This window comes from Manacus vitellinus, unplaced genomic scaffold, assembly GCF_001715985.3.
Source record: "Manacus vitellinus isolate BGI_N305 unplaced genomic scaffold, ASM171598v3 scaffold_6_pilon, whole genome shotgun sequence".
Lineage (NCBI taxonomy): Eukaryota > Metazoa > Chordata > Aves > Passeriformes > Pipridae > Manacus > Manacus vitellinus.
The window spans coordinates 38,366,654-38,389,023 of NW_021940750.1; the positions used below are offsets into that span (position 1 = coordinate 38,366,654).

The 22,370-nt window shown below is 44.1% G+C and overlaps 1 protein-coding gene across 1 annotated transcript in view; it reads left to right on the forward strand.

Moving 5' to 3' along the window:
- Nucleotides 1–478: 478 nt before the first annotated feature.
- Nucleotides 479–22,370, forward strand: part of RTN1 (reticulon 1) — a 120,804-nt gene continuing 98,912 nt past the window's right edge. The window contains exon 1 of the mRNA XM_008922195.3: nucleotides 479–1,037. Within this exon, the coding sequence (XP_008920443.3) occupies nucleotides 848–1,037 (190 nt within the window). The 5' untranslated portion in view covers nucleotides 479–847. The remainder of the gene's footprint in view (nucleotides 1,038–22,370) is intronic.

The following is a 22,370-nucleotide window of genomic DNA, read 5'->3' on the forward strand; positions in this document are numbered from 1 at the left end:
CCCTGACATTTCCCATCGCCTTGGTGAGCACGCATTTCCTCCGTGAGAGAGTAAGCAAATACAATGGCACAACAGAAAGAAAAAGACAAGAGAAAAAAAAAAAAAGGCACACAGGCACCTGCTGTGAGTTTATTTTGACAAGTGTCATTTAGATGCAATAAGCTGTGATCATGTCTCCGGCGGGGCTGCAAACAGAGAGGAGCCAACAGGGTAAACAAACCCAGGAGCAGAGCGCGGCTTCCCTCGCTGGGTCGGGGCTGGCCGAGACGGGCAGGAATGGGGTGATTGTAGGGTGCTCTTCGCTGAGGGCTGTGTGCCCTCTCCGCCGAGCCCGGCGGTGCAGGAGGAGCCGGCGGCTCTCCCGGCGGGCGCGTTGCCGTGCCCGGCTGCGGCGCCTGCGGGATGCTCTGGAGCGGGAGGGATGCGGAGGAGGGGGATGCGCGCCGAGAGGGGGGCGGCAGGAGAGGAGAGGGAGGCGTGTGCCCGCCTGGAAGGGGGACATTTCTTCCCTTATCCACACAAGCCGATGCGTACCCTGCCGAAGCAGTTAAACGGGGGAGAGCAGCAGCCCGGCTGGCAGATTCCTGCCCTGTGATATGCCAGCCACAGGGTGACGCAAGGGCTGGAAGGCTCCAACTAACAAGCCATTTTCACCTGCGTAATAAGCGCTAGTGGAGATACAGCAACAGCAACAGCAGCAGCAGCGGCAGCGGCGGCTCCCGGTCCCCGCAGCCGGCCACACTCCAGCGCGGCCGCAGCACCGTCGAGCCCGGCGGCCACCGCAGCTCCTTCGGTGGCTCCCGCTGCGTCCCGAGAGCCGGAGATCAGCGGCCGCCTTGCAGGCAGCATGTCAGCCCCGCCGGACCCCCAGGACCTGCTGCTGGCGGGCACTGGCGGGCACTGGGCTGCGGACGGGGCGGACCAGTACGCAACTGGGGCTCCGCTTCGGGATGGCGACGGGGCTCAGCAGCGGGAACATCTGGTTTTTGGCTCCGCCAGGGAACACCCGCCCGTTACCATGGCGACTGCATCCCCAGGTAAAAGGCGAGGGGTACCCAGAGATGCTCAACAAAGGGGCCCTGGCAACAGCATCTCTTGGTTGTCTCGTTTCTATCCCTTCCTATGTTCTTCTCCCAGCCTGGCTGCTTGGAAACATTACTAAGGAGTTAGTGAGAGCATGTAGGAAAACAGAAAATAACGAGGAATTGCGGCCTTTGCAAATAGTTATTTTTTGCTGATGTGGGGGAGGGGTGATGCAGGAGCCAGCCAAGTTCCCTAAAGCTCTTTGCAGTTTGTTAGGCATGGGACACCCAGATTTCAGTCAAATGTTGGAGGCCATTTGATTTCACTTGATTTGATGTGGCTCTGTCCTCGTTTGTCGTACACCTGTTCACACCTGGAGTGACAGATCTCAGCGGAGTTACTTCAGCCATTCCCCCTGCACCTGGAATTCCTGCGTGGCCTCTTACGTTATTTCAGCATGCAGCTTTTAATGGAGTGCCTATTCTGAAGTGTTTGTACATTTTCTGCATGCTTTTGAGACTTGTTCATTTAATTGTGGACTTTTTGGTTGCTGTGTTTTCCTCCTTTTGGCTTTTGAGGTGTGTTTGGCTTCAGTTGCATTTAGTTGAGGGTCTGCAGGTTCACTAATTTTCAGTTTACTTTTGGGAAGTGTTCGATTTCCCTTGGTTTAGGGTTCCTTTCTTTAGTAGTTGTATTGGTAGCAGGTATACCTCTATTAATGAACCCAAGAAGGCTTCAGCTTCCCGTAGCTCCTGGTAGAAATGCTTGGGGGAAAATGACTCTCTTTCCTTCTTGGTGCCACTTTCTTACTTTCTTTTCCGTTGCTGTCTGTCAGAGAACCCAAATAGCCAAATAACCCAGCCCTGAGGGAGCTGATGCATCCCATCTAGATTCCTCTTCACTGGGAAGTAGATGTTTCCATTATACAGCCTGAAGCATTAAACTTGTCTTGAGTAAGTTGAGGGTCAGGGCTTGGGATGGGAATCGATCTCTGTTATGCAATAGCTGCAGGAGCATTAGGAACTGCGTTTTTGGGCTGAGTCCCTTCTAATCCCCTCAGTCAATCAGCACAAAGAGTAGCTGGCCAGAAACAGCACAGCCTGAGTGTCCACATGTGCCATTCTGCTGATGCCCACATGTATGGCTTTCCAGGGTCTGAGTGTGCATCGGTGCATGTGTGTGCTCTCAACATGGATGTTTCCCTGGTGCTTTTCTGTCTGCTTGATGTGACTGAGTTGAGTAGTAAAATGGGATCTAACGCCCATCAGCTGATGTGGGAAATGTTTTGCTGTTTTGTAGCTTTGGGCAGGCAGCTAATCTGCTGATGTGCTGCTCATTCGCTGAGCTGAGTGTTAGGTTGTGAAACGTGACTTTCTACTGGAGAGAGAGGCAGATGGCTGGCAATGTGAGGCTGTTTGACAGTGTGCAAAGAGGGGCAGGACTGGGGGCTCCAGGTAGGGTTACCTCAAGAGTATAATGACACAAAGAAGGGGGAAAAGAATCTTGTGAGATTTTTTTGTTCACCGATGGATGAAAATATGGCCATGCTGAATCTTAGCATACAGAACAAAGAGGGGTGGTCTCTTAAATTGTGTAGATCCCCATCAAATGGAATCACTGTGGTACTGCTTACATTTAATGAAGGCTTCTTCAGGCTTAATCTGATCTGTAGACCAACACTTATAAAATGCAGATTGGACAGGCAGAAAGAAAGAGAAGAAAAAGAAAAAGGAAAAAGAAAGAAAGAAAGAAGAAAGAAGAAAGAAGAAAGAAGAAAGAAGAAAGAAGAAAGAAAGAAGAGAGAAAGAGAAGCAAAGAAAATTTCCAGCTTTTGCAATCCTCTGCAAAGGGGGTTTAGACATGTTTGCATGTGTCAAACTGTGTCAAGCAGGAGGTAAAGTGAGCAATACAGACCTTTATTGGTGTTTGCTGGCCGTGGGTTGTCAGACTGTCAAATTAGCGATATCATAAGACTAGTAATGTGCTTTAAACATTTCCCATTTTGTTCTCCCTGTTCAATAAAGGACTGTTGTGTGGCTGTGTGCATGTCTAGCCAACCATGGCAGACAGAGCAGCATCCCCACCAGTGCAGTCCTGCGCACGCAGTCTCTGTCTCTGTTTGTGGCTGTAGCATCTGTATTTCTGTTCCACACCACGCAGAGACCTACAGCTCCTGCTCCCTTCACCCAGGGAAGTAAATAATTTCTCTGTTCTCTCTGTGTGACTAAGTATTCATAAGTTTCTGGATAAGAAGACTGTAATATTGCTGAACATCTAAACCTGTCAAGTTTTTCAGAAAACTCTCTAATTCTCCTGCTTGGAAAGGGATTCCTGCCTGTTTCTAAGCTGTAGGAATGGACCCAGCAGGAGATACCCAACTCCAGCTTTTTATGACACTGACACAGGCTGCCATAAACTCGAGCACTCCTTGTACAATGGGCCATCTGGGGACACTTGAGACAATGAGCAATCCATCCAAACAAGAGTGAGCTGGACAGAATGTTTTTCAGGTAGCTTCCCAGCACATTCCATATCTTCCTCCACACCTATCAGACCAGTCTTATTTTGTGAAAAATATGGTTATGCTTTCTGAGGCAAGAGCAGGGTTTGGAGTCTGAGAGGTTCTCCCAGCATGAAAATACCTGAAAGTAAATGGTGGGAATTTATCACAGGTTGTACAGAAATTTTCTTATACAACCTAAAAATTTGCAAACTTTCCCTGATCTTGGCTTTTGTTTTAAGCTTGAAAACCAGCCAGGGATTGTTGAAAGGTTCAGGAATATTTTCAAGCTGGCTGTGGGCCCAGCTTTGAGCCAAGCTGGCTTTGTGTCAAAACCTTGTGAGTGGTTTCTGAATGATGAAAAGCAATGGATTTCACTCCCCATTCTCTGGATCAACCAAAATCGGCAATGACTGAGACTGCAGGAAAAAATTCCCATGAAGAGTGGAAAGCTCAGAGGTTTCTCAAGCAAAGTCAGGGCAATGAGAAGTTGCAGACCCCACATTGGCTTCTCCTCCTGCAGAGATCCAATGAAGATAATTCCAGTAGCTTCTAGGCAGGGACAAAGCTGTTTCTCTTGCCCTTATACTTGGCCCCTGGATTTTACTGAAAATGTTTCTCTCCCTTAAATGTGGAGTTTTTCTCCTTCCCAAAAATTAATTTGGTTCGGGATTGAGAGGAGATTGCAGGGAGCTCTTGCAAGGACTGGTGAGTGAAGTGGTCCTGAAAGGCTGGTGAGCAGTTGCATGTTAGTGAAGAGAGCCCCATGCCACCCAACACACCATCTGGTCATAGATTCTGTTATTTCATTTTTATTCATCAACAGTGATTAAAATCCCTTGACAAGAATTATTTTCAAAAATATTACACAGGCTACCAGGAATTCCCCAAGATAAATACATATGGTTTCCTCCAGAGAAGTGGCAAAATGTAAGAACAGACTGTACCTCCATGGTGCAAGGTGTGCTTAGGGGAAAAAAGAGTGGGAATAGGGCAGAAAGTCATAAAAATGACGATTCCTGTGGAAGGATCTCGGAAGCTGTGGGCAGTGTTGTGCATTGGTGGGGTTCTGTGAAGTGATTTAGGCAGTGGTGTTATGCCCCTATGTTCATGTAGGTGAGATTGAGATTGCTGCCAGTGAACCCTGCCTGCTGATATTCACTCCAGGATGCTCTTTGCCATCAGACAGGCCGTAGCAGTCGGGACATCCCTGACAATCCTGTCTCATTTCCAGCTGCCCAAAGGAGAGGTGGCCAGTGTCACAGGGGATGGCATCAATAACTGGGACACTTCTACAGGGACACAATGGAATGGCAAATATGGCCTATGGGAACCCTTCTGGAATAGCAGCCACGTCCCCTGGGGTGCCTCAGTGGCACAAAAGTCCTGTGCTTATGGGACTGAACAGCACCCATGTGGTATGTGCCAGTGAGGAGAGGCGGAAAGGAGGGACTAGAAGCTGCTTGGATGAGGCAGATGAGTTGAGGAACAGCCCCTGCCTGCTGAGGAGCAGTGAGAACCAGATCCCTGGAGTGTTTCATTCCCTGATGGACATAAATACAGCACCCAAGACCATGTGCAAACTTGGCTCTTGCTGATCCATGTCAAGGACAGACTCTCTAGGCTCAGTGCTTTTAGTAAAGACATTTAAAAAGCATCTCTCTAATTTGTAGAAGTTGAGTTTGAAGGCATGTGCTGTGTAGCTTCATGCTCTCACCATGAGCTAACCCACCAACCCTCTGCCCACACGGGATTGCGCTGAGGTGCTCCTGGCAAAAGACTGTGTTTGCACTGATAAAACAATCACCTGTAAATATCAGTTTATTGTTTCTCTCCTGTTACTGGAGAGGGAGAGTTACTGACACCTTTACACCACAGCATAAAAGAAGTTTTTGATGGTTTTGAGGCAGATGAGAGTTCAATGGTTCATCTAGGTGGAGAGAAGGGAGTATGAACATGTATGTCTGCACCACTTGGGTTTGGCACTGACACTTTTTGGGATGTCAGATCATGAACAAACAGCAGGTTCCCCAAGGTAACTGGCTCTTTGTGGCCTTCCCACCCCTTTCCCTTTCCAGGTACTGTGCTTTGTCAAGGGCTCCACTCCCTGAGCATCCATGGCAATGTACTGCTCAACGCCACGTGCACTGTAAAGGCCACAGTCCAAACCCTGATTTTTTCATGTTGCTGTAGAAAATCTAGATCTGGTGGATTCGCTGGCATGTCACAGGGGAGCCTCAGCAGATGTTTGGAAATATATCCTCAGCTGCTAGGCAATCTTGCTCAGATTTAGCCAACTGAGGCCAGATTCAGTCTCACTTTGGAAGAGTATCTATTCAAGCCAATTCTATTATTGACATTTTAGTCCTTTCTGATTTAGGGAATTGAATTTATTTTTTCTCTGCTCCCTGGATTAGTCACTCAGACGTTCTGATCTACTGGTTTTGAGTGAAGGTGACAGAGATTGTTTGATGGAGGCCCTTTGCATTCCCCAGGGCTTTGTAAGTGCAAGCAGATTTTGCAGAGAGAGAGAGAGGAACACAGCGGATTTTTCTTGGATCTTTCTGGTTTTGTAATCCTCATGAAGCTTGACAAGGTGGCCAAAGCCCACAGTCAGCCATCAAAAAAAAAAAAAAATTCCTATTGAAATACCATCCTCTATTTCATAAAAAAAAAATTCCTATTGAAATACCATCCTCTATTCCCACTTGAGTAAAGTAGGAGCAACAGCTGCTGTTGAGCTCCTCCAGCAAGTGCTCTGCATCTGAGGGTGCACTCAGAGGTGCATAAAAACTCCTGGTTTTAAATCTGTGCAGCAATGTAGTCCTCAACTCCATACAGATCAAAATGCAGCTGGTTTTGCCCTGTTCCCAACAGGAATGCAGGTAGCTCCATCCCTGCTTTGGCTTTCACACTGATGAGTTCTCTTCAGCCTTCAGGGCTGCAAATAGGTTGAGGATGATGATGAGGCAGATGAAAGAGCAAAGTAGTACCAGGGAGGGTGATTCACCTGCCTTATTTTAATCTTCATCACTCAGTAATGAGATGTTTTATTTATAGGCAAGAAACTGAGGAGGACAGGTTGGGGAGGAGAACAGCTTGGAGGGGAGAGGCTTTGGATGTCCCAGTTGTGGCAAGCATTGGGTTTGGCATGTTGCGGTATTTTCTGGGCTGTGAATCTCCCCTGGGCTTGGTGGTTCATTATATCTCACTGGTCTAAGGGTCCTGGGAGGCACATCTGCCTCCTTTTTAGTGCTGCTCTGGAAATGCCATTCAATGACATGTTTTATGCCTTATTTTTATGCCTTATTTTTCCCCCCAAAGCTGCAGTGTGCAGTACATGTACACTCAGCACGTGCTCTCTATCTGTCTGCAGATGGTGATCCCAGCAAATGTGTGTTGCCTCTGTCTCAGCCCTCCCAGAAAAGTTTGGGCAGATCCCACAGGTCTGTTTATCATGTCCTCAGAGACTGTCCCACAAAACAGTGCCAGCCCAGTTGTGTGGCCTGGATTGGCCCGTGATGCTCAGGACTAGTGTTAGGCTCTGCTTTAAGCCCTGAGACCTGATTTGGCCCCAAGACCTAATTATTTTGTTTACCTGTGTTTTAGCTCAAAATTCCTGAAATATTCAAGGAGTTGTGCCAGAGATCCACATCATCAACAGGGAATGGAGACTTTTAAATGGGTGACTTCTTAGGAATTTGCCTCACTTTCCCTCCTGAGTAGTCAGTACCTCTAAAATGGGCCAAGTACATACTAAGCTTTTTCATTTTTAATACAGCAGTTATGTCCTTGTGTCTGTTTTTCATGTTCTATTCTTACTGCGGGATCAAGACTGCTTAAAAAATTCTGAGTGTTCTTGTTGTTGGGCTGTTGTTGTCTTTTGCAAAAGAAAAGGCAGCCCTCACACCGTTTCAAGTAATGAAGCATTATTTGTTATTAGTTTTCTAATTTAGGAAAAGTAAATGTATGTGCTTCTGTAGACTTGGCATGATTCAGCACTCAGGAACACACCCTACATTTAGTGTTCTTGTTCTTTTAAGACACTTCTGATTTAGGATCAACCTATTCCTCCAAGAATCCTCCTATCTCCAACAAACAGTGAGAGTAAATTCTTGGCACTCACTTGCAAAACAGGATTCGAAATAGAGGGGACCTTAATCCCCTTTTTCAGTCCTCTTTGTTTCAATCAAGTATTTAAGATCCTAATTATATGGAACATAAGCACATTCTTAACTGCTATTAAAAATTAGGATGCTCTTAAGCATATGCATAAAGGTGAGCATATGTTTTGCTGAATTTAGGGGTAAATGAATTAGAAGATATATCATGGATAAATTGGCTTTATTACCCATTAGACTAAACTGCTTCAGGTCACTTGTCTGTAAAATGAAGGCACCAGCTCTTACCTACCTCATTACAGCACTGTAAAAAATAACATTTAAATACATTGAAAACTTAGAGTGAAAGTCTTTATAATGTTGCTGTTGTTTATTTTGATCCATTGTATGCGTCCCGGTGAGAATAAAAATTGTTGGAAATGACTACAGCCTTCATAAGCCTGTCTCTTTCAAATATTGAGATGTTATCTCAATATTTGTCTTTATACTTTAATATTCCTAAAGAGTGGGCTTTTCCATCTTTATTTAAATAACAGCTGATAAAAGAGGTATTTGAATCTTTCTTTCACTGCTGTAATGAGTCGCCTGCCCTTGATACAGCCTGTAACAGTCATGAGATCTTGTGTTGGAAAAGGTGGATGGTTCTTCAGAGATTATTTCAACACAATTGCCACTATCTGCTGCAGCATTCCCAACATGTCCTTTGAACAGGGTGACTCCCATCCTGGATGCAGTGCTGCAGTGGGGTGTTTGCCTGGGTACAGGTGAGGATGGAGCAGGGGAGGATTCTCATCAAAGGATGGTTTCTGCACGGGGGTGACTCTGCAGACCCTCAGAGTTATGTCATCTCGAGGCTTTACTGTGCCATTCAGGACGTGAATTATGGCTTACTTTTTCAGCAGTGCTGAATTTATTAACTGCAGCTGATTTATTGTTTGTAAAAAGACATAGAAGGGCTTGTTAACTGCAGCCAGTAAAAAGCAAATGTATGGGTCAGCCTTGTCAGGCTGGAAATCTTCCTCCTGCCAGCCCCTGGGGATCTTGTGCTTGTCTCTGAGGTTTTTTTCTGTGCAAATATCACTCCATGTCTCGGGTGCACATGTGGGTGCCCCTGGGTGAGCCCCGTGGCTGAGGAGGAGGAAACACAACACAGCACCAGGGCACAGTGTCTGGCCACTGCTTTGTATCCCAAACACAGCCTGGGGTGCTGTCCCTCACCCCGTGGAAGCACATTCCAAAGCCACAAATGCAGAAGTTACAGATCTGAACGACATCCCCAGCTTTGCCTGCACTGCGCCAGTCACTGGCTGCACGACCAAACAGCCTGAAAATCCTCACCCCTTAAAATCCTCACCCCAGGCAGTCTCTGCAGCACAGCTGTCTGGAGAAGAGCTGCAGACAGCCCGAGCCATCAGAGTTTGTGCTGATGTTCTTCAGCTGAGCCTGATCCCCTCCACACTGCTCCCAAGAGCACTCAGGGGCATCTGTAAAAGCACTGCTGGAGAGACAGGCTGCATTTATGGGTTGTGATCAGCAAGGGAGTTCTGCCATTTACAGGCCTAATCCCATCCCCTAAGTAGGAGGTAGCAAGGCTGGTGCAGGGGGGATGCCCATGCACACCACAAACAGCATTTTGTATGTCAGGGGGGTGGGGAGTCCCTCACCCCATGTAGGTCCTGATGCACACATAACCAGCAGAGCAGCTTTGCTTGGAAATTATTTATCCCTGGCAGGGCAGAGGGCTGGATCCAGAGCACAGCCTAAAAGTTGCTCTAAATCTGCCACCACTGTGCAAGTGTTCACTCGTATTCGGGTCAGCTGCATCCTTCTCCCTGCGTGAAGAACACGCACCAAGGCCACGTCCAGAGTGGGAGGTGAAAACCTGCAACCAGCAGACCTGGGGAGCAGTGTCTCATCTCTCCTCTCATCTCCTGAGCAGCATTCCATGTGCTTTGTTGGGAGGGGGCAATGAGGTTTCACAGGCACCATCTCTCCACTGACTACTGGAGCATGGAGGGCTCTGAATTCCAATCAGTCTTAATTAGGCCTTTCCCTTGTTGTCCTTGATGTGGAGGCTAAATAGATGCATTTGCTGCTCGTGTGCGTAGGAAACGTTTTGCATTGCAGGATATTTTCATTCCTGTTGACTTCAGCAGTGAAGCACGATGCAACATGCTGGAAATTAAATGTGCACTTCAGCTGAACTGGAAGCTGAACTGCTCCATGCAGGTGTAGCTGTGTGATAGGAGCAGCAATCATTTGTTATTTGCCCACTGTAGTAAAAAGGGAAATGTCTCCTGCTGCCCCTGAGAAAAGTTATAAAAATGTGTATCTCAATTTTTTAATCTTCTGGCTAGCGCTCATCTTTCTCTTAGGATGTACCATGTTTGCCATTTTGATGGGTTGGGTTTTTTTTCCTTTTTATTACAAAAGTTTATAGCTTTGGTAAACATCATTGACCAAATGCTCTAAACTGCAGTACTGCTGTGCACTAAACTTTAATTGAGGCAGTTGCCTTTGATGTAGGGCTGACCTAAAGCTGAGGCTGACTCCTCTCTTTTGCAGCTTTTGCAGTTCTTTATAAAGAGACATAATGCAGTATTTACATAGTTGCTGATTTCTCTACTGCTCTAGCAAATGATCACTGGGGTTGAATCTAGAATTGATTTCTCAGAAACTTCCTGGTTATCCTGAAAGTCTGTGTTTATAATCTGTGATTCTCAGACTGTAATTAGTTTGCAGGAAAGGTGTTGGGCCCAAAGGTGAAGCTCCAAGATGATGTGTGAGAGTGAGAAGTCCCAGAGGAGTCATCTCCTCTGAACACATTGTTTATGAAAAAAAAAAAAGAGGGGGTTGGATTCTCTGGGCAGTAACTCTGCTTATGAATTTAATTAAATCCTTGTAGCAAAATGGCTGTAAGTGACATCTTTTGTTTCTGGCAAGATAGGATTTCTGGAGATCCTGAGTAGTTAGTACCTAATTCTCTATGTAAAAAGTTTCATGTGTGTTTAATGTGTGTATATTTCACACAGAACTGAAAAGTCAAGCAAACAGTTAATTGATCACATGGACAGATGTGGAGTCCCTGAGTAAAACCTGGTTTATTTTTTCATAGGAACCCTGCTTTTGAAAATGCATACTTACCTCTGCTGCTGCCAGGAGAAAGGACCGAATTTTCTGAAATTTAAATTTTTTTTAGAAACTTGTCATCAGACCAAAAAAAATGTTTCTGCAAGAGATACACAGATTAAAATAATATTAATAAAAATATATTTTCAAATTATTCTGAAATCAACTCATATGTTTCACCTCATTTGGCTGGCACCAAAGTGTTTAGAAATGTATCTTGCCTACATTTGCTTTTATAGCAGCACATTTATTCCAAATACACATAAATTCCATTTTAAAAGCACTAATTCTGGCCTGCGAGGTCCTTTATTCTATTTTAGAATTGCCATGTCATGTACATTTTTTTGGTTGTTGTTTTTTTTTTCCTATCCTAAAAAATACTGCTGGAGATTAGGGCGGATTATCTGAGCAGTTATCATAGTAAAAGCCAGTTGCCATTTTGGGAGTCCTTTTTTTCTTGAAAGTCCTTTTGACATTAGCCTTTATAATCCAGTGTCTGTGTAGTAGAAGTTCAGGTCAGAGCTAAGGAGACAGGCCTGGGGATTTATGCTCTGTGAAATATATGCAACCTCCTTCCACTTTGAACGTGCTAAACAGACCATGTATAATCCCTGGAATATTTGGTAGATTTGCCAGGCCTGGAAGATGGCATTTGTAATATTTGTCTAGCTACATGTATTTTTACATGGTTGTCCATCCCTATGCCATCCAAACTCTATTCAAAAGTAATGTGAGGAGAAGGGGGCTGAACAAAGAGTGAGAAGAAAATGTATCATTCCCAGCAGGAGATTTTAGAGTTTGGGTTTCTTTTTTTCCCCCCTCCTTTCTCTCTGCCCTTGCTTTTTAATGAATTGTTCTTCTAACCTACTTTAAAATGAGCTTCTAGCATGCTGGATGTTTTGCAGATGAATCACACTGTGCAATGCACTTATGCATATCTGCTGTGCAAGTACATTGTCAGCCTGTATTTGATAACCTACCAGTAAGCAGGACTTTTTTTTTTTTTATGGAAGCATGGGATACTAGCATCATTCTCCAAGTGAGAATAATGCAACCACTGTTAATAAATCAGCCCGGGTCCGAGGATGTCTCACCACTTTTGCTGCATCCTTGATTAGCATTATCCTCAGAGGTATAAATTAAAGAGGAAAATATATAATCTGGGAAGGTTTCCAGCATCATCTTTTGAAAATGAGAGCTCAGTGCTTTGCTGAGATTTCTTTGGTGGAGGAATGCTAATAGCAATGCTGAAGATGTGCTCTGATTGCACCCTAAAGAGCAGGAAGACGCACAGAACAGCTTCATTTTTTTTTTCCTTTGTCATCAAGATAATTTCTGATGTGATCTGCACTGGATGAACTGTTTCTACACTGCTCTGTGAATTGATCCCAGAAGTGCAGCTTCAGTCGCTCCTTCTTCTACTACTTGTTCCCTTAGTCTGATGTCTGCATAAAATCTGGTGCCTGTTTTCCCACCTCAGCCTGCAGATAACTGGCTGCAGCTGTCAGCAGAGAGTGGACACAGTCACTCTGAGATACTGGCCAGAGCCTGAGCTTCAGCAACCAGGATTTCAGGAATTTCTTCTGACTGTTCCATCACAGCCGGATGGTAACTCCCGACACCTCCCTCCCCACAAGGGAAGAAAAATGTGCTGCAGATTGTGCTGATTTGCAAAAAATATTTCACAGGGAAGGTTTGATTTTAGCAATGTTCCAGCTGTGCTAAATGAGCAGAAAAGGGATTTTTCAGCATATAAGCAACGTGCTGGAAATGGAACTGCCACATCTTCCAGCACTTTCTTAGTCCTCAGTTTTCCCCTTCCCTGCCCATAACCCACTTGGGTCTTTGGCATTTACTGGAACTAGTAGTTTGTTGTACTTGGAGTCTTGCTTCATAATGTCTGTGTGTTTCTATTTTCTTTTTCTTGGCCAGCTCTCTGCCAACATCTCCCTTTGCTTTCCAAGAGTCAGTGAAAAGCACAGAATGCAAGACTAAGCTCTTGTTCCTCAGGTTGCATTTTGGGGAGGTGTAAGAAACCTTTATTACTGCTTTGTTGATAGGACAACTAGTCCACAGTGGAGTGAAAAGTCTTATAAATAGTCCCCAAAAGCTGCATTTGAACTAGGTCTGGTTCTGCTGAGGCCCAGGCAGTGCCAGGCTGCTCCAAAAGGGGTTTCAGCTTCACCATCAGTGACTCAGTTTGGGGGGCCTCTCAGGCTGAGACTCCAAAAAGTCATTCCTCTCTCCTGAAAAAATGTAGGGCAGCTATTTTTATTTAGGTTCCTGAAGACAGTTAATTTTTTTCTGCATGTTTTCACTTTTAAATTCTTATTAAGAATCCTTAGTTATGTTTTGCAAAGGCATTCACCCTTCCAGCTCAGCAACACAGAGGGGATACCATGTGTCATTTGCCATCTCTACTGACATTGCTAAATTTGCTGCAGCAACGTGTTTCAACATTTCCAAATGTTTTTCCTGTGGAGCTTTCTCTTCCATAGAAAGGTTTTCTGTTTCCCCCTGATTTGAGATGAAAAGAAAATTGAAAATAATATGAAATTTTCCCACAGGACAGAATGTTTTTTTGCAATAGCTCCACTTCCAGCTAATGTCAGGAAAAACACAAACCACTGCAATCAGTAGGCTTAATTTCAACTCTGCATTTATGACTTATTCTTTGACATTGCTGTCTGAAGAGTAACAACATAAATACTCCTAGCTTGAAAATGCTCTTTAAAACTGAGAGCTAGTGCACCAACAAGTAGGATTTGTGGGCACCTATTTAATGCAGTCAACAGGAGTGTGACCTTGGTTCTCTGTCACTGGTGAAAATGAAATTGCCTCCTGGTCCAGCCCATCTAACAGCTGCTGAACTATAACACCAAGCAGGTTCTTCTCTATGGCAGATGACTTTGCCACTTCTATGGTGAAGAAGGCATGAAGACAACAGTTCCCCAAGCCAGCAGCTGCCCAGCATCCTTGGATTTAAATAATTAGCATAGAATCATAAATCATAGAATGGTTTGGGTTGGAAGGAGTATTAAAGATCATCTAGTTCCAACAGTCCTGTTGTAAGCAGGGACACGTTCCACTAGATGAGGTTGCTCAAAGCCCCATCCAACGTGGTCTTGAACACTTCCAGGGATAGGGAGTCCACAGCTTCTCTGGACAACCTGTTCCAGTGACTTTACCATAAGAATTTCATTCCAAGATTTAATCTAATGCTGCCCTCTATCAGTTTGAAGCCATTCCCCCTTGTCCTGTCACTCCAGGCCCTTGTGAAAAGTCCCTCTCCAGCTCTCTTGGAGCCCCTTTAGGCACTAGACAGGGCACTAAGGTCTCACCAGAGCCTTCCCTTCTCCAGGCTGAACAATCCCAACTCCCTCAGCCTGTCTGCAAAGCAGAGGTGCTCCAGACCTGTGATCCACTTAGTGGCTCTCCTCTGGATTCGTTCAAACAGGTCAACACCATTACATAGTGCTCCCTCCCTTACTTACAAGTATGACTTGCCTGTCAAGGCTAAACAAGGGAAGGAAAGTTTGTGAAGACAGCAAATCAGACTCTTTCTTCCTAGTTTCTATACGAGACAATTTCTTTTTGAAAAGCCCTCCCTTTCTCTCTTTGTGTGAGCAGGAAAGCAATGGAGGTCCTCCATGCTTAGGAAGCAGAGTCTAGAGGCCATTAGGTTCCCCTTCCCCACCCTGAACTTGGAGCTGCAGTGAGAAATGCACCCTCAGACTTTCTGTGCTGCATGTTTTAACCAGCTTTTCAGGAAAAAAAATAGCCTGTTCCAGAAGTTTTCAATCCATTTCAGACCCATTAAGCTGGATGGCAGCAACTGCCAGAGCAGGAAAGATCCAAAGTTTACCAGTAATCTTCTGCTCCTGCCTGCACTCAGCACCAGGTGTCCCAAGCTTTTGTAGCTTTTAGGAATGGAAAAGCCAGATGTGAGCAAAGCACCATGTTGTCTGCAGAGTTGCTTGCTCAGATTTCTGGTGACAACTGCCCTGCAGTGCCAGGTACAAGGCCATCTTTGAGAAGATAAGTTAGAGGAGTTGGTTTCTTACCTTGTCCAACATAAAGTTGATAGGGAAAAGGGTGTTTTCTCCTGTTGCTTGGTGAAACTGGCAGGAGAAATGAGCTACACTAAAAGTCAGTGCAGGTAGAAGGATAAAATCGTATAAATTGCACAGGAGTGTCAAACTGTAAAGGAGAAGTCAGGATAGAGAGAAAAATGAATAGCGAGAAAAATGAATAGCAAGAAAAAGAAATCCAAACTCCTCTCAGGAATTTGCATTTCTCAAGCAATGGATTTCTCATAAATTTATGAAGGGAATTAGGTAATTTGATGCTTACAGTGGCAGGGGGTTAAGCTTATAAACTCTGCAGGTGCCTTTTGGTCCACATCTCCCGCGCTCATGAGCTCTGGAGACGGACTTTGCCTGCAAAACCATCTCCCTCCACCTTTTGTTCAGTTGGAGCTATTAACATAATTGTTCTTAAAAATGCCTTTGAATGCATTTTAGTTTTTCAGTTACTTCTTTTATTCAGCTGGAAGGGCATGAAATCCCCATTCTTCAAGGCAGAGATAAATCTGTTCAACCTTTCACCATGTGAGTAGTACCTGGAGGAGTTCTGTGCCACAGCAGGACCTGGTGCGCTGGCTTCACTTTCCAGACCCTTGGAGATTGGCTGACCTCTCCCAAGTTCTACCTCTAGCACTGGGAAACTACAAGGAATACCATGAAAAATCAGAGTGATCTTGGCCATCTGTATAAATATTCTGAATAAATAGGAAGAGGTTATGCAGGGACAGGGCATCTCATCAGGAAGAGCAATTTCAAAAACACATGATGGGAAACCCCAGACGAGTCCATCAGAGAAGGACTGAGGTTTTGAGGGACACAAGTCAAATTCAAGCCACCATGGGCTGCAAATTTTGTGCTGTTTTGCTGTTGGTAAACAGCAGGTGCCACACTGAGATATGGTGCTGGGTGTTTTGTGTGCATGATGCAGCAAACGGTCTGGGGAGGAGCGTGGTGTCCAGTCTGGAGCACAGCGCCTCAGGAGAAATGCAGAAAGCCCAAAGGAGGGTGACCAGAGTGATCAGATGTCTGGGAAATACGATCTAAGAGAGAAGATTGAAAGAACTGGGCTTGTTTAAGCTAAAAGAGAGAATTGCTGAGGCAGAGCAGTCTGTGAGTACGTTAAGTACATGAAAGCCCAAGCGAAGAGCCTGAGTTAATGTGATGTCCAGGAATGAGTGTGGCTTCAGTTGCAACATAAGAGATCCAAACTGATCATTTGGAAAAAACTCTGAGAGAATGTGGACGTGTAGGACAGAGAAACACAGGTTGCTGGGGGGTGGGTGGCTGCAGCTCCTTTGCTGGAGTGGGCAGTGCAGAGTGGCATCACTCAGATGGCATAGGAAGTGATGCTGCTGCCCAGGGCCAGCAGTGGAACTAAGTGATGTCTTTCAGGCCTTTCTGGCCCTATTTTTGGTGAGTCTATAAGGTGGGAGGAAGGATGGCAGCAGGAAATACGCTGATACCTTCTTTTCTCGTCTTTGTTTGGTTCAAACCAGCATCTTCATTTCTTACCCTTTGAAAGTGCACATCAACCATGAGACACAGAAAAGTAGTAATGGCTGATATTTTTGTGTTTCAGTGTCTTTTGGTGGTAATTTTTTTAAAAGAAAAATAGTTTTTTGTTTGTTTTGCAGGAAAAGCCCTGCTTTCCTTGGGAGGGATTGAATTGCCTCCTGCAGACAAACATAAACACAGCATTCAGTGGCTAATGTTGGACAAACAGAGCAATTTTCAGCTCTAAGATAAATGACTAATAATGAGGATTTTTAAAGAAATGCGGGCTTGGCATGGAGAAATTATAAAAGATGAAGTGTGCAGTGATACTTGGAGATTAAGAGCATAGTGCCTGCATCCAAGGAAGGAGGAAAGGGAAAAAGATACAGCAAGTACAGGCTTATTAAATTGATTTAATTAATATTGTTAAGAACATTAAGGTGAAAGGAAAATGGAAAAAGTGCATCATTGATTTATAAATGTGCACTGTGAAGACAAACTTGATACTTTACTTCAGTAAGACATTGTTTGTTTTTTGACTGGGTTTCAGTGAAGTGTAAAACCCAGTACTACTTGGAGCACCTCTGCTATGGAGACAGGCTGAGAGTTGGGGCTGTTAAGCCTGGAGAAGAGAAGACTCTGGGGTGACCTCATTGTGGCCTTCCAGTACTTAATGGGAGCTTATATAAAAGAGGGATAGTGACTTTTTACATGGGTAGATAGTGATAGGACAAGGGGGAATGGTTTTAAACTAGAAGAGGAGAGATTTAGATTAGATGTGAGGAAGAAATTCTTCCCTGTGGGGGTGGTGAGGCCCTGGCACAGGTTGCCAGAGAAGCCGTGGATGCCCCATCCCTGGAATTGTTCAAGGCCAGGCTGGATGGGGCTTGGAGCAACCTGGACTAGTGGAAGGTGTCCCTGTCCATGGCAGGGGGATAGGAACTGGATGAGGTTTAAGGTCCCATGGAAAATTGCTGGCTGAGCTGGAGAAGATGGAGGGCAATACATATGATGTGTTGCCTACAGAGCAGACAGTTTGTGCTGGAAGGAAAATGCTTGGGCAGTGTGGGAACTGCTGGTGGGGTGCTCAGTCAGTCTTGGGGTCTGTTTTATTAAATACTTTTGTAAAATATTTTTGTGAGAACTCTGTGTTTATTGCAGTGTATCCTCTCTAGAATGAGGTTGTGTATGCTTGTACAAGTGCTGGTTCAGCTTCTGCTTTGACCTTGGGATCATCACTGGTGCTCACACTGCTTATGCACAGAGTCACTATTGCCCTCTGACGAAACAGTGAAAGCAATAAGAATGACTTCAGAGAAAAAGAACTGAAATGTTAGGTACTTGACATTTGGTTTTGATGTTTTTGATTTGCTTTGAAACAGTTTTAATTCAATAAAAAACAAGAAAAGAAAAAAAAGTCCAGTTTCATAGAAATTACTTTTTCCAGACAATTCTCTTAAGTAAAATTTTCCATGCCCCTCAGAGGGTAAAGAAATAACCAATGAACCTCGTTTTGAGAAATATAGCACCTCTTCCCAGCTGTGTTAATATCAGTGAGCAAACAGCACTTCCTCAGACTAGCTCAGGAGCCAAATTTGGAAATGATTCCCTTTATATTTGGGATCCATGGACTGCTCATGAATATTTGAAATGTGAGCTGTACTGCTTCATTGTAGCTTCTTCTATGAGTCACATGGTTATTTAATGAGGATCCTTGATTGGAGGCATGAGCAAACACATCTTTTATACATACTTGACTGTGCCAATTTCAGGGCTTATTTTCTCTTGGTGCTGATACATACACGTTTGTCATTGGCCCTGGCAAACCTTTTTTTGCCAAAAAACCATTTCTCAAGTATCGAGGAAAAATGATACATGGATTTAACAAATATAAAAAACATTTAAATCTGTAATAGAGTCATAGAATCACAGAAATATTTAGGTTGGAAAAGCCCTCTAAGATCATTGAGTCCAACCTTTAACCTGGCACTTCCAAGCCCACTGCGAAACCATGTCCCCAAGTGCCACATCCACATGGTTTTTAAATCCCTGCAGGAATGATGGCTCAACCACTTCCCTATCATCCCCTCTGTACCAAAATTAAGAACATAACACTGAGATTCACTTGTGAGAAACATTTGGGTGGCAGCAGTGTATGTGTCCACCTGTGGGAATTTTATTAGGTGAAGTCAGAACCCTCTTCAGAAACATCTGATTAATTTGCTTTCTGTAAGTTGGGAGCTTGGGTTTTTTTGCAATTCTTGTGTATTTAGGTTTCATTAGGGTGGCTGTAATTCCCTCCTCAGAACAAGAGTGGGTGTTGCAGCTCCAGTATAGCTGCTCCAAGGCCATATCTCCTGCTGATCTCTGGGTCTCATCCTGCATGCAGCATTAATAGGGAATCACAAGGTCCACAAAAGGTCCCCATAGAATCACAGAAAGGCTCAAGTTGGAAGGGACCTCAAAAGTCATTTAGTTCCAACCCTCCTGTGAGGAGTCAGGTAGCTTTGCCATTTGCAACACACTGCTTGTGCAACAGTTTTTCATGGAAGTTTGTTTATTAAGTTTGGGAAAATAGAAGACTTTATCTTTCCTGAAGATCTCATTACAGCATTCAGCTACAACAGACTCCAGAAGAGCCTTCCCTGAAGTACCTTTTCACTGGATTTAAAGCTCTGTTTCATGAATATAAAACATGACATATGTGATCTTCCCTCTGCCTAGCAGCAAAGGCTGCTGCTGATGCAAGACAGTCAGTGAACTGCTGGATTGAAAAATAATCTTCATTTTTTACACTGTAAAGGTCAGTACAGCTGCACCAGTCCACGATACCTGACCTACATGATTGCAGAAGTTATAGATTTTTTTTCATGTGGTACAAAAAGGAGAGATTATCTATTTGGAAAGTGAATCCAGAGGTACAATACACTCATTTTCTGTTCCAGCAATGAATCCACCACTCCAAACATTGATGATTACTTCTCAGTTCGAGTGAATGTTGTAAATGCATCTTGGTGGCATGGTTACTTCCAAAATTCCTCGGTCTGTGGTCCTTGGTGTTGGTTTAAATTATTAACAAACTGTCCTTTCAAACGCAGCTGCCAAGTCAGCCACAATCCCTTGAACCCACAAACATAACAAAAAAGCAAATTCTTTCCAAAAACACAGTAGTGTTTGTTGAATAGATTCTGCTCATTGACTGAAGGGATGACAGATTAAGTAAGAAGAAAAGCGAAAGAAATAACAGGCTTGGAAATCTGAAGCTGGGCATGGATAAACAAGAGGGGATCATGGCAGTTCTTTGAGTATGCAGAAAACATGCATTTGGGAAGGAAAGATGGAGGATGGTTAGGAAAACATCTGGAAGGAGTGGTGCCAGATGGTTGTTTCCTTTTTGATTGGACTAGTATTTTTCTCATAAAATATGAAGACCCAATTTTCATGTTTTTCAATATTTACAGATCTCAGTCTGTATGTAAGAAGGAAAATAAGGTCACAAATAGAACTCTTTGCATGCTTAAAATAATCTGGATATTCTGTGCTTTGCTGACTCAACCTAAATGGACTGAGATTTTGAAGTGCTGGGAACATCTAAAATCCCTTTCCAGTTCCTGGCATCTGAGAATGCTACACCCCTATTACAGAAAGGATTTTATTTAGAGAGGCAAACCGAGGGCACTCATGATTAGAAAATTTTAGCTTATGTTCCTGCCACAATAAAATCTTGCTGAGCTGGTATCAGGGTGGCATTGACTGGAATCAGCTTTCTTAGTTTCTGCTTGGTGGTGGTGGGGCAGTTGTTACTTGAGAGATTTGGGACCCTCAAAGATGTTTTCAGCTGCAAACATACACTTTCCCCCATCAACCACCATGAAAAGCCAAGGACAAAATCCATTTTTAAATAGATCCCTAGATTTTTGTTATGTGGCTTTGAGGCAACATTGTTTTCCACAATTAGAAGGGAACATATCCATTTTATATAACCTTGGATAGCTACGATAAACAATGATTATATTTTCTACAGAATGTTTCAGTTTTCTTTCACAAATCAGTGGTTTTAAACTTATAAGTCATGCTGTTGAAGTGGTGTTGAACTGTGAGTATTTTTTCATTTCATTGTATGCAAGACTGAGAAAAACATCCATCCAGTTTGAAATTCAAATGCTGGGATTTGAGTGGGGCTAATAGTTAGCATCATTATACCATGGAGAAAAATCACGATTTTTGAGGAATTTAGAGAAGTTATTGTGTGATTTTCCACCTGGGACCTTTCGCTGGGGATTTCTCAAAGATATCCTGAGGATGCTCCAACTGAGCCATCACCATGTGGTGTTCCCAGCCAGATGGACATCACCTCTGTAAATCGAGATGCTACCACATCTCAGGGCCCCCCAGGTGCAACACCACCTGCTGAGAGCCTCATATTCTGGGGAGCTGAGGAGGGGATGTGGCACAGTTGTGGGTGTGTTATATCTGGGCCAGCTCCAGGTCCTGTTTCAGCCCTGAGTCCCCCTCCTGTCACATAACTTGTCCTGCTCTGTGGCATGTCCCTGGTGCCACGGGGGTCACTGAAAGAAGGCCAAAAATCTGTCTTATGGGCCACTGAAAGCAAATAACAGCCTATTCAAGCAGTGAATAGCATTAAAAATTTTTAGGGTCTTTCTCAAGGTTTTAGTGGACTTTATTAATTTAAAATTCATTAAAACTTTGCTAGCATGATCTGAATAATGCATTTATTCCTGCAGACATACATGGGTACTTTGCAAACATGTGGTGCAATTGTTTTGCCAGGATGATGTGCAAAGGTTCTGGTGATCAGTAATATGAGCTGGAGTGAGCAGTGTGGACTCAGCAAGAGCCAGGGATTTGAAAGAAGAGATTATTCCCTCTGTTCAGCCAAAGGTGGATAGAAGGAAAAGAATTGGGCAACCTAAGATAGCTTTGAAATACCTCTGCTTTGAGCAAGGGTTGGACTGGAGACCTCCAGAGGTCCCCTCCAGCCTGATTTTTCCTGTGATTCTGACATTTAAGACTCTATTATATCACTGTTTTCTCTGCTGTGCTTCTACCTACTATTCCTGACCACTTCCACCTGTTTTCCCATTATAAATATAAAGGTAATTAGGGCTATTTTAAAAGTTAGCTACTGGCCCTTGAGGGCAATTCTGCACCAACAAAGGGCTTGGGTTGCTTCTCAAACTCAGCTGTGTGTCTTATTGCTCTGCTGAGTAAGGCTCTTCTCTCTTTTTGGTTCACAGGCTGAATAACGAAATAAAAATATATGTATTTCTGCAGGTCTGCCTGAGACAAGGAATTTTCATTTACATCAGAAAAACAACAACAACAACAACAAAAACAAACAAAAAAAAGTTGTTTTTATTAAATCCCAGGTGTTCAATTTTCCCCTTGCCAATTCCTTTCACTTTACTTTGGAAACTACTTATTATTTCTATGAAAAGTCAGCTTGGGCAAAAGACACTGCACATAAATTGCAGTGCAGTCTGCCACAACCACTGTGCAGCAAATTCTTTTTCCTTAGCTAAAATTACTGTCTGAATTTGGCAGAAAATTCTAAACATTGGGGTCGATCAAGCGTGAGCTTTCCACCAAATGACTTATCAAGCCCCCAGATCCCACCCATCTTCAATTCTGGCAGAGCAGCAGGGAAATCCTGTACCCCTAATTTGTGCTACAAACTCCATTTTTAACAGGGTAAAGCAGAGATTTGCACTGGTGAAGCTGCTACTGGCTTCAAGGAGGAGCAAGCTGGTATGGAGTGTTTTTTCTTGTTTTATAGCAGTGAAAGGTTGGACTGAAGCCAGGGAAAAAGGTGAAAGTGCAGTGGTGAGTTTGCTGTGAGGTGATTCGACGGGGCAACTGGAATGGGGACAGGCACCCCTTCTGTGCATGTCTTTTTTCCTGTCCTTCTCCCTCTTTTCCCCATCCTCAGAGAAGAGGAATGGTTTCCTCTTGGAACTGGCACTCTTTGCCAGCAGCATTTTGTGCTGATGGGTGGTG